At 42.9% G+C, this 15,817-nt stretch overlaps 1 protein-coding gene across 1 annotated transcript in view; it reads left to right on the forward strand.

Moving 5' to 3' along the window:
• Positions 1–15,817, forward strand: part of TBC1D22A (TBC1 domain family member 22A) — a 620,637-nt gene that overhangs the window by 120,914 nt on the left and 483,906 nt on the right. The window contains exon 5 of the mRNA XM_044280236.1: positions 3,379–3,449. Within this exon, the coding sequence (XP_044136171.1) occupies positions 3,379–3,449 (71 nt within the window). The remainder of the gene's footprint in view (positions 1–3,378; positions 3,450–15,817) is intronic.

Raw genomic sequence — 15,817 nt, forward strand, 5'->3', positions numbered from 1 at the left:
CCGCTTGAAGATGTCACCCTATGGCTTAATCTTCAAGCGGATCCGTCCCCCATTGACTTTACATTGAAAGTCTGAACGGATCCGCTCAGGCTGCTTTCACACTTAGAATTTTTTCTAAGTTATTAATGCAGACGGATCCGTACTGAACGGAGCCTCCGTCTGCATTAATATGATCGGATCCGTTCAGAACGGATCCGATCAAGCGCAAGTGTGAAAGTACCTATTTTATATGGGCATGAAGGTGAACAGAATAGGAGTTCCGGCTTGGGAAGGAGAAGCTTGCACCATAAATAAGAGCGATACGCACAATGCACTGTGAAATATGTGCACAGTATATAGCAGCTGTGGAAATATAAATAATTCCTGCAAAACCATTTAGGATATAGCAGAGGATAGGACTCGCTTTTTTCTGTTTAGTACTAAACAACATTTCTAGCATATTGAGCACAGTCATTTCACTTCTACATCCATCTTGCAGAACTTTCATGATATTTACCGTCTCTCTCGGCTCTGTACAGAGAGAGGATTGCAAATATTTTTTCTCATAATTGAAGCAATTTTATGTATCTTTGGGCTGCTGTATGAGGTTCTTTGTACTTTCTAAATATGTTGCTAGGAAATGAAACCCATTTGTGGAAAATAAGCATTGTATTGTCATAAGCACTTTAGGCTTGGGTTATAAACAGCAGGGAGAATTGTTATTTAAGGGGAAAAGCGCCTCTTATGGAGTGTCTGCATTATGTATGATTAACGTTGTGATGTCTTGCCACTTCTCTTCATCCGTACAGTAGTGTGATGTGGGAAAAAAGATGCCTTTTCCTGTTTTAGGGTGCCTTAATGCACAAATTTTAAAAAAATATTCTGCTACTGAAAATCATTTCCATTCATTTGAATGGGGCACATGGATTTCTGCAAGCCCCAATTCAGATGAGTGGAGTTGTTTTTCAGTCGCAGAAATCGTCTGGATCAAAATCTGCCACGTGTGAAGGCTCCCTCACATTTCTCGACACCATATCCCTGGAAAATAATTCCATCACAACATGTATTTCAGATGGTTATGGTATGGCTGCTGATAGTTCTGCAGGGCTAAGAACACCGCATAACGTTTTGAGGCATTCCTCATGCCCTGTACATTCCACAAAGTAAGATGCATCTTACTTTCCATGGTCCATGCAGTCTTTCGGGCAAAAATAATAATTATAAACAGCATAATATGTACCCTTAATAATATCTAGAACTCTGTGCAAATAAACAGCATCAACCCCCTTGTACACATTTCCCCTACCAAAGCTAAGTGGAGGAAAATGTATTCCTGTACTCAAGTAGTACGTAGTAAGTACTCCTGAGAAGAAGTGAAGAAAAGGAATTTTAAGATTTTTAACCACATTCATATGCTTAGGCATCCATCAAGGTTCTTCAACACAAAAGACAGAATCTTAAGTAGGCCAACCTATATATCAGCAGGAGAACAGTAGGTTAAACAAGGCATTTAACATAATATGCAGTACTTTTCAATATCCCCAGTTAGATCAGAGGCACCAGAGACAACATAAACAGGGTTGCATCCTCATCCAGAACTTGCGGTATTACGAAGGATTCATTAATGAACATCTAACCACTAACAGACCACAATATATGTCTTGAACAGATACACATCACCAGAGGCGACCACTCTTATCTTGGAAGGATAGGTCATAGACTAGGAAAGCTGTAGCTCTCTCACTCACCTCCAGGATCTGACTGGGGTTCCTTCAGCCCACCAGAGGAAATTATTCTCATGTCCCAACCCCTATAGCATCAATAAAGTCTAATAGCTTTTGAGTAAAAAGAAAATAGACTCTAGTGGCAATTTATTGTCCACTAAGGCAGCTTCAAATGTTTTTTGTTTTCGTTTTTTGTTTTTCTCTCTTCGAGGCCCACTATGGTGTCAGAGCCTGGGCCCATAGGAGGATGCTCTAGTACTCTGGTGGGCCAGTCCGACTCTGCTCTCCTCCTCTGAATGTCGGTGGAAGAGCCCAGAAAGAGATATACTTTTTTCAGTCGTTAATCGGAAGATACTTATGATTACTAAGATTTGCCAAGATCTCTCTTAACTGGGGGGATTTGATCTTCTATCACTCTCTCTTCCACTTTACATTTCTGGTCATTAAAGGGGTTATCCCATCATAGACAATGGGGGCCTATCGCTAGGATATGCCCCCATTGTCTGATAGGTCTACAAGGACCTACAAGCAGAACGGAGCGGAGAAACTTGAGGAGGGCGCTCTGCGCATGCGCAGCCGCCCTCCATTCATTTCTATGGAGCCGCCGAAAATAGCCGAGCGCTGGCTCGGCTATTTCTGTCGGCCCCATAGAAATGAATGGGAGCGGTGGCCGCGCATGCGCGGTGTGCTCCCATTCACTTCAATGGGAGAGGCGGGGAGCTGCGCCTGGTGGTGGACGGACCCCGGGGTCCTCCAGCCACAACTCTCCCTGGCTCCGCTCTCCTTGTAGGTGCTGTTCCCTCCCTGAGATCTTGACATATCGGCAAGACATTTTCCTGTAACCTGCTTGTTTGAGTGTTCATATTCAGTAAAGTGTTACTACACTGTGCTACCGCTGAGTAAACGTCCTTAAGAGTGGGTTCATTACTCAAGCTGGGCTGCCACATCCACCTCTCTGGTGGAAGCATAGACTCCACTTTGTTTTGCCAGGGTGGAGAGTGGGCCCTCTTTTGCCTCTTTGTCTTTCCAGCTTGTACAGGTCATAATGGCAGATTTGAGTCTCCACAAAGTCAGGGAGAACTCTGGAGTGTATTTAAGGTCAGGTAGGCAGCTAAATCAGATGGATGCAGGAGGATTGCAGATTAGTTCAGGAGCTGCAGCGTTAATGTCTCCTCACATGCTTGGCTAGGCCTTGCCCTCCAAGAATAGCTGTTTTGGAAACCTGAAAGAATTTTGGTCCTCCCATTATAAATTAAGGATACTCATCGGGCTCCATCACAGAATGAGTCTGCATATGTGTGCTTTCTCTGATGACAGAGGTTGTGATATCAGTGTGAAGAGAGAGACCACTTCAGACTCGCTAAGAAAATGATTTGACATGGAAAATCACTAAGCGTTTTTCACTGAAGACCTCTTCACTTCTATGGGGCCAGGGCTCCGGGAAAAACGTAGACTATAGAACATGCTGCGTTTTCCACGCAATTCAGAACTGATGCGTGAAAAAAATGCGAAAAAAAAAAAAAGCTCATGTACACAGACCTATTGAAATGAATGGGTCAGGATTCAGAGCGGGTGCCATGCGTTCACGTCACGCATTGCACCGGCTCGTAAAACTCGCTTGTGTGAAAGGGGCCTAAATGTCTGATACTTATCACGCCCTTTGTTTTTTTTGCAGATGAGCTGAGGAAGTTGAGCTGGTCTGGAATTCCAAAACCTGTCAGATCCATAACCTGGAAGTTACTGTCTGTAAGTCAATCCTAGGCTGCAAAAATAACACCTTGTGCATCCATACATGAGACATTTTGGGTGATGGAATGTTATTTCAGTTGCTCTGTGTTTTTTTTTTTTTTTTTTTTTCCCCGTTTGTTTTAAGAAAAATTATTTTATTAGAAATTATGCAAGAGAAAATGTCGGCAATGTTTATAGGAATGTATTAGTTGTCAGATTTGATCCTCTTTAATATTAATGGTTTAGCTGGTGCCAGTTTTAACAGCTGTAGAATTCTGGATGGATTCTCTTAGACCGCTTACTCTGGAGGATGGTGGAGACCTCATCACTGGATCTCCATGCACTTCACCTCTTTAGCATTCTGATCTGTGCACACCAGTGTTTAGCACTGCTGTTTTTTTCTCCCTTTTCTCTCGGATAGATGTTTTAAACAGCTATCCTCTTTTGGCATGACATCAAGTGGGAAAACAAAGTGTTTACATCAGATTGAGTTTAATTTCCAGTGTTAAAATGCCTTTTCCTCATGCTAATGAGAGCTAATATGTTTGCAGTTTAGTGGATTTTATTTGCGATTTTGACAGTTTTAATTGGAATCTTCTACAAGCACAAAGCTGTAGTCTCAGCGTTAGAGTTCCTTCTCTCTGAGCCTCATTGGATTGAGCACTTTACTATTGTACATTCAGTAGTCTAGTAGTCAGCTGAATGCTGTCTTATTAAAGGGGTTTTCCTCCAAAACCTGTCTAAAACAGATAAATGACATCATATTAGGTCATCAGTGTCTGATCGGTGGAGGTCCAGCTTCTCGCACCCCGACTGATCAGCTGTTTGAAGAGGCCGCGGCGGTCACTGGAGCTTGGTGGCCTCTTTATACAGCTGATTGGAAGGGGTGACTGGACCTGTCAAACAAAGTGCAAAAGGTACAGCAGTTGTAGAGAGAGCTGAGCCTCTAGATGTAATGGCAAAGCCCCCGTTGCTCCTAGAGGCTCATTTACATATATTTTACATATATTAACCACTTCAACCCCGCTAGCTGAAACCCCCTTAATGACCAGGCCACTTTTTACACTTCTGCACTACACTACTTTCACCGTTTATTGCTCGGTCATGCAACTTACCACCCAAATGAATTTTACCTCCTTTTCTTCTCACTAATAGAGCTTTCATTTGGTGGTATTTCATTGCTGCTGACATTTTTACTTTTTTTTTGTTATTAATCGAAATGTAACGATTTTTTTGCAAAAAAATGACATTTTTCACTTTCAGTTGTAAAATTTTGCAAAAAAAACCACATCCATATATAAATTTTTCGCTAAATTTATTGTTCTACATGTCTTTGATAAAAAAAAAATGTTTGGGTAAAAAAAAAAAATGGTTTGGGTAAAAGTTATAGCGTTTACAAACTATGGTACAAAAATGTGAATTTCCGCTTTTTGAAACAGCTCTGACTTTCTGAGCACCTGTCATGTTTCCTGAGGTTCTACAATGCCCAGACAGTACAAACACCCCACAAATGACCCTATTTCGGAAAGTAGACACCCTGATGGGCATAGTGAGTTCATAGAACTTTTTATTTTTTGTCACAAGTTAGCGGAAAATGATGATTTATTTTTTATTTTATTTTTTTCTTACAAAGTTTCATATTACACTAACTTGTGACAAAAAAAAAATAATTCTAGGAACTCGCCATGCCCCTCACGGAATAACCTGAGGTGTCTTCTTTCCAAATCGGGGTCACTTGTGGGGTAGTTATACTGCCCTGGCATTTTAGGGGCTCATATGCGTGAGAAGTAGTTTGCAATCAAAATCTGTAAAAAAATGACCGGTGAAATCCGAAAGGTGCTCTTTGGAATGTGTGCCCCTTTGACCACCTAGGCTGCAAAAAAGTGTCACACATGTGGTATCGCCGTACTCAGGAGAAGTTGGGGAATGTGTTTTGGGGTGTCATTTTACATATACCCATGCTGGGTGAGAGAAATATCTTGGTCAAATGCCAACTTTGTATAAAAAAATGGGAAATGTTGTCTTTTGCCAAGATATTTCTCTCACCCAGCATGGGTATATGTAAAATGACACCACAAAACACATTCCCCAACTTCTCCCGAGTACGGCGATACCAGATGTGTGACACTTTTTTGCAGCCTAGGTGGGCAAAGGGGCACACATTCCAAAGAGCACCTTTCGGATTTCACCGGTCATTTTTTTACAGATTTTGATTGCAAACTACTTCTCACGCAAATGGGCCCTTAAAATGCCAGGGCAGTATAACTACCCCACAAGTGACCCCATTTTGGAAAGAAGACACCCCAGGGTGTTCCGTGAGGGGCATGGCGAGTTCCTAGAATTTTTTATTTTTTGTCACAAGTTAGTGGAATATGAGACTTTGTAAGAAAAAGAAAAAAAAAAAGAAATCATCATTTTCCGCTAACTTGTGACAAAAAAATAAACATTCTAGGAACTCGCCATGCCCCTCACGGAATACCTTGGGGTGTCTTCTTTCCAAAATGGGGTCACTTGTGGCGTAGTTATACTGCCCTGGCATTCTAGGGGCCCTAATGTGTGGTAAGTAGTTTAAAATCAAAATGTGTAAAAAAATGACCTGTAAAATCCTAAAGGTGCTCTTTGGAATGTGTGCCCCTTTATCCACCTAGGCGGCAAAAAAGTGTCACACATGTGGTATCGCCGTACTCAGGAGAAGTTGGGGAACGTGTTTTGGGGTGTCATTTTACATATACCCATGCTGGGTGAGAGAAATATCTTGGCAAAAGACAACTTTTCCCATTTTTTTTTTTATACAAAGTTGGCATTTGACCAACATATTTATCTCACCCAGCATGGGTATATGTAAAATGACACCCCAAAACACATTGCCCAACTTCTCCTGAGTACGGCGATACCACATGTGTGACACTTTTTTGCAGCCTAGATGCGCAAAGCGGCCCAAATTCCTTTTAGGAGGGCATTTTTAGACATTTGGATCCCAGACTTCTTCTCACGCTTTTGGGCCCCTAAAATGCCAGGGCAGTAAATATACCCCACATGTGACCCCATTTTGGAAAGAAGACACCCCAAATTATTCAATGAGGGGCATGGCGAGTTCATAGAATATTTTTTTTTTGGCACAAGTTAGCAGAAATTGATTTTTTTTTTTTGTATTTTCTCACAAAGTCTCCGTTTCCGCTAACTTGGGACAAAAATGTAAATCTTTCATGGACTCAATATGCCCCTCACGGAATACCTTGGGGTGTCTTCTTTCCGAAATGGGGTCACATGTGGGGTATTTATACTGCCCTGGCATTTTAGGGGCCCTAAAGCGTGAGAAGAAGTCTGGAATAGAAATGTCTAAAAAAAATTTACGCATTTGGATTCCGTGAGGGGTATGGTGAGTTCATGTGAGATTTTATTTTTTGACACAAGTTAGTGGAATATGAGACTTAGTAAGAAAAAAAAATAATAACAAAAAAAAAAAAATCCGCTAACTTGGGCCAAAGAAAATGTCTGAATGGAGCCTTACAAGGGTGGGGGGTGGGGGGTGATCAATGACAGGGGGGTGATCACCCATATAGACTCCCTGATCACCCCCCTGTCATTGATCACCCCCCTGTCATTGATCACCCCCCTGTAAGGCTCCATTCAGACGCCCGTATGATTTTTACGGATCCACGTATACATGGATCGGATCCGCAAAACACATACGGACATCTGAATGGAGCCTTACAGGGGGGTGATCAATGACAGGGGGGTGATCAATGACAGGGGGTGATCAGGGAGTGTATATGAGGTGATCACCCCCCCTGTCATTGATCACCCCCCTGTAAGGCTCCATTCAGACGTCCGTATGTGTTTTGCGGATCCGATCCATGTATCCGTGGATCCGTAAAAATCATACGGACATCTGAATGGAGCCTTACAGGGGGGTGATCAATGACAGGGGGGTGATCAATGACAGGGGGGTTATCAGGGTGTCTATATGGGTGATCACCCCCCTGTAAGGCTCCATTCAGACGTCCGTATGCGTTTTGCGGATCCGATCCATGTATCCGTGGATGCGTAAAAATCATACGGACGTCTGAATGGAGCCTTACAGGGGGGTGATCAATGACAGGGGGGTGATCAGGGAGTCTATATGGGGTGATCAGGGGTTCATAAGGGGTTAATAAGTGACAGGGGGGGGGGTGTAGTGTAGTGGTGTTTGGTGCTACTTTACTGAGCTACCTGTGTCCTCTGGTGGTCGATCCAAACAAAAGGGACCACCAGAGGACCAGGTAGCAGGTATATTAGACGCTGTTTTCAAAACAGCGTCTAATATACCTGTTAGGGGTTAAAAAAAAATCACATCTCCAGCCTGCCAGCGAGCGATCGCCGCTGGCAGGCTGGAGATCCACTCGCTTAACTTCCGTTCCTGTGAACGCGCGCGCCTGTGTGCGCGCGTTTACAGGAAATCTTGGCTATCGCGAGATGACGCACGGATGCGTCCAGGAGGAATGAATCAACCACCTTCCGGACGCATCCGTGCGTTAGGCGGTCCGGAGGTGGTTAAAACATCATTTTTCTCAGCAATAAGGGCACATATGAACATGGAACCAACACAGATATCTTCAACTGCCAAATGCACATGTAACAGGTCAGCCAGTTTCATAGGTACAAATCTGCTGACAGATGCCCTTTAATGGGAATCTGTCACCAGACAGTTGACCTTAGCAAAACGTTGGGTCACTTTCTGGAATTGCCACTTTTGCTAAAGTCAGTATTGAGTAGCTCCACCATAAGCTGAGCACACTGCAGAAGCTCAGGAGGCCACATATCCAAGAGCTCCCAGCACTCCCTGCCCCCCACCCCTAACGAACCACTCTTTCCCTGTAGAAATCAGCAAGGCGGACAGGGAAAGTCAGGAGCTCACGAATATGACGTCTCCTTGGTGTGTGCACTGTATTGGGGGGAGCCCAGTACTCTGCTTGTGCTGGAGATGCTCAATACACATTTTAGCAAAACGGTTGGGTCAGTACAAGAAAGTGACCCAGCATTTGCTAAAGGGTTCTGTTACTAGTTAATACTGCCCTCAGTTAGGGCAGAAATCTGGTGACCGATTCCCAGTAATTTGACTGTAATGTATGAAGCTTTTGTGGCTGTTTGCTGAAGTCTGGGTGATGAGACAGGTCGAGGAGCTAGATTGTGTGGCTGGAGATAGAAAGCAGCCTCATTTATCCAATTCATTTGGGCACAGTGGAAGGCAGCAAATGATATATGGCAGCCAGCTAGATTCATTTATGGCCAATATTATTTTCTGGAAACCATTTAATGGTGTTCTGGCACTTATACATAGGTGTCAATGTGTGGATGTATTACATGCTCAGATTTTCTTTCGGTCACTTTTTTTCTTTCAGTAGTGACTGTCTAATCATGATTTCAGAAATTATATAGAAGTCAGTACCTATAGGAGATTGCACTACCTGACTGCTTTTTAGCTCAGTTCTATTAGGGTAGAGTGGTGACTGCAGTTTACCTACAGCGTAGTGTGATCGAATCAATTAGTATGGAACGTTTTGTCTTATCAAAGTACTACACCTGCGAGGGACTATCCACGCAGCTGAAGACACTCCCTCTGCCGCTGGAAGTATAGCGGCCCATGCACAGTTACAGCTATAGCATTTGATCCAAACCCTCGGTTCTTGCAGTGCTACTCAGGCTAGTTTCATACTAGCGCTTTTAGATCCAACAGGCTGTTCCAGCAGGGAACTGGTTTTCCGGAAGCTACCTCATCACTGTCTGGCCCCATCCACTATGATGGGGACCTTCGGAGATCCTGCCGCAACCTAGCAAATATGCCAAGAATCAGCTGGACGAAAACTGCTACGCGCCGGGTTGTGAATGGGGCCGATGGATATCAGGTAGTGTCTGGTAGTGCCAGATTCAGACATCTCTGCCAGGCTGTTCCCCGCTGGAACAGTCTGCCGGAGATGACTAAGGAAAGAAAAGGGGGTTAGTCAGCACATCCCAATGCGCAGGTGCACGCTGCCATGGCTAAAAACATAGAGCGAAAAAGACAATGCAGCACCAATGCATTTTTTAGAAAACAGATCGCCTTGACGTTCGGCAGACGGGCTCAGATGGTTTTGTACAAAATGCATTTGCCAAACATCTCACTTTATAAATAAGCGTAGCATTAGCACTATAATTTTTTTTGTGACTATGGCATTGTTGTACTTTATCTGGTATGCAGGGTGCTGCTGCATTGTGTTTTTTTCTTTTGGAGATGTCTAAGGGCTCTTTCACACGAGCGGATCCCGTGCGTAAAAGAGAGCCAAGCCCTGTTCCGGACAGCAGAGACACTGAGCATGATTGAACATGATTGCTAATGCTCCTTGCCTCTTTGTAACCTTTTTACAACAAAATCACTGTGACAACTTTATCTCACCATGATTTTGTAGTAAAAAGATCACAGAGAGGCAAAGAGCATTAGTAATCATGTTAATGCTCCGTGTCTCTGCAGTCCGGAACGGGGCTTGGCTCTCTTTCACGCAGCAAATTTCCCGCACGGCATCCGCTCGTGTGAAAGAGCCCTAACTCTAGTGTGAAGCTAGTCTCAGAGCAACAGCACAAGTGCAAGATTGTATGGGGAAGTGTCTTCAGCTGGTGGGACACCCCCTCGCAGGTGTAGAACTTTGGTTGATGAGACGAATTGATTTGTTTATACCTACTGCAGTGCCTACAGGGGAACAAATAGAAAACTGTAGCTCACAGATCTTGCAGGCTGATTCCTTGCCTGCTGCACGGACAACGCTCTGACCTCCAGCCCCTTTAGTGGGACATAAATAGTAGTCCTGCATAGGGTTAAAGGCAGTAGCCGATCTACTTTCACACTCGCGTTTGGTGCGGATCCATCTTGTATCTGCACAGACGGATCCGCACCGATAATGCAAACGCTTGTATCCGTTCAGAACGGATCCGTTCGATTTATCATGAACAAAGTCAAAACGGATCAGTCCTGAACACTATTGAAAGTCAATGGGGGATCGGATCCGTTTTCAATTGCACCATATTGTCTCAGTGAAAACTGATCCGTCCCCATTGACTTACGTTGTGTAAGCAAGCAGCGTTTTGGTGTCCGCCTCCAGAGCGGAATTGAGGCCGAACGGAGCCAAACTGATGAATTCTGAACGGATCCTTATCCATTCAGAATGCATTGGGGTGAACTGATCCGTTTTGGGCCGCTTGTGAGAGCCCTGAAACGGATCTCACAAGCGGACCCAGAAACGCTAGTGTGAAAGTAGCCTTACAAGTTAGAATCCAAGAGAAAAAACATACAGCGGTAAGGCTAGAAATGCACTGCGAGTTTTTGTAGTTAAAATGATTTATTTTAACTATTGAACTACAGCTGCAGTCCAAATGAATGCTTTCAGATGATTGCAATCTTGTGGACTGCCTGTTTTGCTGATAACAGCAAGACTTCAGGTTCTGATACTCTTTAAAGAGACTCTCTTTATATAGCTACACTTCAAAGAAAGGTTTATAATGCGATTTTATTAAATATAATAAGTAGTATATACATAGAGATATAATGTCCTTCTTTCCACCATATATCTATATACAAGGGATAAAGAACATAATACACAATTATATCAACACTTCAACTGTAGTCCTGACTACATCCAGAATAAAGGTACATACGCCACCAATGGAGTCAACATAATCTGGCAGCGACATCAGCCAGGAGGCGAAAACAGTCAGTCTCGATCGGGGAAAAAAAATGATTAGGTCACTACGCGAGGATGAGCTTCTGACTTCTTTCCTGAAGGGTTACCGCTTCATACCAATTGAACAAAAAGCTCCATTCCCTATTGGAACGTAGCCAGCGCATGCGCTCCATAATTGTCACTGTGTAGGCGTTGTTCATCTGCTCTCACCCCAGACCTTGAAGTGTTTATTAAAAGGGGTTAAGAGCTGAACCCGGACATACCTCCATTTTCACCCAGGCAGCACCCCTGACTTGAGCATCGGAGCAGTTCATGCTCCGATGCTCTCCGTTGCCCGGCGCTAAATTGACGTCACCGAACACTCTGCCGGGCGGAGATTTCCCCCCGGCAGTGTGCTATTGAAAACAAAAGAGCCCTTGCTAGATGGCGCTGGGCAAGGGAGCGCATTGGAGCATAAGATGCTCAGATGCTAGCCTCAGCGGGGCTGTCTGAGTGACAATAAGGGTATGTCCGGGTTCAGCTCTGAACCCGGACAGCCCCTTTAACCCTTTGTAAAAGCTTATGCCTTTATTGTAACTACTGTGTTTTGAGTGAGAAAACACAGTTAAAACATGGGAGTCTCAAGTGTATGTAAATAACTGGGGCGGTATTAAATTGGGAAAAGCTCTATGATGCACACACATGACTATTCTTGAAGTAGAAACAATATCAATTTAACAGAGTAGCCAGAGTCGGTTTAAGACAGAACAGTACCCTTTATCAAATGGTCATGAAACCATGTTTCAGTATGAAAGTACCCGGCACACAACTAGAAAAACAGTTAACCCTTTGCTAGTTCAACGGTTCTGTATTTTTAATAAAGACCAATTGAAAAAATAATTTGTAGCCCAAAATGAGTAAAATGCAATTATAAGAAAAAATAATTGTCCCCGAAGGTGTACATAGCATTTAAGGCCTCTTTCACACAAGCAATATGTCAGTATGTGCTCAGAGAAAAATATGATTTTGCATTCAAGTTCAATCCGTTTTTTTTCTGTGATTGTGGTCAGTGTGTGCTTTTTTCTGACTGGATTGTATCCAGATTGCATGTGTTTTTCACACGTGGGAAGAAAAACTGAAGAATAACACTTGACCTCTAGCAGCCATCAGTGAAAAATGTATTGCATCCGGATGCCTTCCATTTTTCACAAAAAATAGATCAGCAGTCCATTTGGTTGCTTTCCGTCCACTACATGTATCCCATCCAGACAAAAAACTTGTGCATGTAAAAGAGACCTAAGAGAATTGCAGATTTTATGGTGAAATAAAACAGCACAGTAAAAAAGTATAATATGTCTACTGCACCAGAAAATACAACATGACTTCACTGAAAGGGTCGTCAAGTCAGAACAGAAAAACTGGATCGATGGAAATGCAAACAGTTGTATTACTAATGATACATGATTTATTTTTTGAGAATTAAAACTGGAGGAAAGCTGCTATTTAACCACTTCAGCCCCGCTAGGTGAAACCCCCTTCATGACCAGGCCACTTTTTACACTTCGGCACTACACTCCTTTCACCGTTTATCGCTCGGTCATGCAACTTACCACCCAAATGAATTTTACCTCCTTTTCTTCTCACTAATAGAGCTTTCATTTGGTGGTATTTTATTGCTGCTGACATTTTTACTTTTTTTGTTATTAATCAAAATGTAACGATTTTTTTGCAAAAAAATGTCATTTTTCACTTTCAGCTGTGAAATTTAGCAAAAAAAAACGACATCCATATATAAATTTTTCGCTAAATTTATAGTTCTACATGTCTTTGATAAAAAAAAATGTTTGGGCAAAAAAAAAAAAATGGTTTGGGTAAAAGTTATAGCATTTACAAACTATGGTACAAAAATGTGAATTTCCGCTTTTTGAAACGGCTCTGATTTTCTGAGCACCTGTCATGTTTCCTGAGGTTCTACAATGCCCAGACAGTAGAAAAACCCCACAAATGACCCCATTTCGGAAAGTAGACACCCTAAGGTATTCGCTGATGGGCATAGTGAGTTCATAGAACTTTTTATTTTTTGTCACAAGTTAGCGGAAAATGATGATGATTTTTTTATTTTTATTTTTTCTTACAAAGTCTCATATTCCACTAACTTGCGACAAAAAATAAAAAATTCTAGGAACTCGCCATGCCCCTCACAGAATACCTTGGGGTGTCTTCTTTCCAAAATGGGGTCACTTGTGGGGTAGTTATACTGCCCTGGCAATTTAGGGGCCCATATGTGTGAGAAGTACTTTGCAATCAAAATCTGTAAAAAATGACCGGTGAAATCCGAAAGGTGCACTTTGGAATATGCGCCCCTTTGCCCACCTTGGCATCAAAAAAGTGTCACACATCTGGTATCGCCGTACTCAGGAGAAGTTGGGGAATGTGTTTTGGGGTGTCATTTTACATATACCCATGCTGGGTGAGAGAAATATCTTGGCAAACGACAACTTTTCCCATTTTTTTTATACAAAGTTGGCATTTGACCAAGATATTTTTCTCACCCAGCATGGGTATATGTAAAATGACACCCCAGAACACATTCCCCAACTTCTCCTGAGTACGGCGATACCAGATGTGTCACACTTTTTTGCTGCCAAGGTGGGCAAAGGGGCACATATTCCAAAGTGCACCTTTCGGATTTCACCGGCCATTTTTTACACATTTTGATTGCAAAGTACTTCTCACACATATGGGCCCCTAAATTGCCAGGGCAGTATAACTACGCCACAAGTGACCCCATTTTGGAAAGAAGACACCCCAAGGTATTCCGTGAGGGGCACTGCGAGTTCCTAGAATTTTTTTTTTTTGTCACAAGTTAGCGGAAAATGATGATGGTTTTTTTTTTTTTTCTTACAAAGTCTCATATTCCACTAACTTGCGACAAAAAATAAAAAATTCTAGGAACTCACCATGCCCCTCACAGAATACCTTGGGGTGTCTTCTTTCCAAAATGGGGTCACTTGTGGGGTAGTTATACTGCCCTGGCAATTTAGGGGCCCATATGTGTGAGAAGTACTTTGCAATCAAAATGTGTAAAAAATGGCCTGCAAAATCCGAAAGGTGCACTTTGGAATATGTGCCCCTTTGCCCACCTTGGCATCAAAAAAGTGTCACACATCTGGTATCGCCGTACTCAGGAGAAGTTGGGGAATGTGTTTTGGGGTGCCATTTTACATATACCCATGCTGGGTGAGAGAAATATGTTGGCAAAAGACAACTTTTCCCATTTTTTTATACAAAGTTGGCATTTGACCAAGATATTTATCTCACCCAGCATGGGTATATGTAAAATGACACCCCAAAACACATTCCCCAACTTCTTATGAGTACGGCGATACCAGATGTGTCACACTTTTTTGCAGCCTAGATGCGCAAAGGTGCCCAAATTCCTTTTAGGAGGGCATTTTTAGACATTTGGATCCCAGACTTCTTCTCACGCTTTAGGGCCCCTAAAAAGCCAGGGCAGTATAAATACCCCACATGTGACCCCACTTTGGAAAGAAGACACCCCAAGGTATCCAATGAGGGGCCTGGCAAGTTCATAGAAATTTTTTTTTTTTCGCATAAGTTAGCGGAAATTATTTTTTTTTTGTTTTTTCTCACAAAGTCTCACTTTCCGCTAACTTAGGACAAAAATTTCAATCTTTCAAGGACTCAATATGCCCCTCAGCAAATACCTTGGGATGTCTTCTTTCCAAAATGGGGTCAGTTGTGGGGTGTTTGTACTGCCCTGGCATTTGAGGGTCTCCGCAATCATTACATGTATGGCCAGCATTAGGAGTTTCTGCTATTCTCCTTATATTGAGCATACAGGTAATGAGATTTTTTTTTCCGTTCAGCCTCTGGGCTGAAAGAAAAAAATGAACGGCACAGATTTCTTCATTCGCATCGATCAATGTGGATGAAAAAATCTCTGCCAAAAAAAAAAAATGGAGGGGAAAGGCGTCTGCCAGGACATAGGAGCTCTGCCCAACATCCATACCCACTTAGCTCGTATGCCCTGGCAAACCAGATTTCTCCATTCGCATCAATCGATGTGGATGAATAAATCATTGCCGGGATTTTTTTTTTAATATATATATATATATACAAAGTGCTTGCCAAAGCATAGGAACGCCGCCTCCTCCTCAGCTCGTATGCCTCGGCAAACGTATCTGTCACTGCAGAGGAGAAAATCCCGTCTTGCAGCGCCGCATACACCGACTTGCGTGTAATCTGACAGCAGCGCAATGCTTCTGTCAGAATGCACATCGGTGCTGCAGCTAGTAGATCGGTTGGTCCACCTGGAAGGTAAAAAGACAAAAAAAAAAAAAAAAAACAGGCCACAACGCAATAATTTTATTAACTTTGGAACAGAACATGTAACTTTAACTTTTGGAACTAAACATTAACCTGTTTGCTTACCTGTTTTTTTTTTTTTTTTTACCTTTATAGAACAAACCTCTCCTTCCCCATGGGTCAATGTGCAAAGCGCAAATCGCCCAAAGATGTAGCGAAGTGCGTTATGCACTTTGTCCCATGTGAAAGGAGACGTTTGCAGCAGCTGTGAGTGAATGGGCCCTAATAGCCCTGTGTGCCTGTCCTGGTGAGATGATCCCTATGCTAATAGTGTACCTGTGAGTGGTACTTCCGGAAACACTCTCCAAAGCATAGGGCAGGGTGGTC

The sequence above is a fragment of the Bufo gargarizans genome, chromosome 2 (assembly GCF_014858855.1).
Source record: "Bufo gargarizans isolate SCDJY-AF-19 chromosome 2, ASM1485885v1, whole genome shotgun sequence".
In the NCBI taxonomy this organism is placed as follows: Eukaryota; Metazoa; Chordata; class Amphibia; order Anura; family Bufonidae; genus Bufo; species Bufo gargarizans.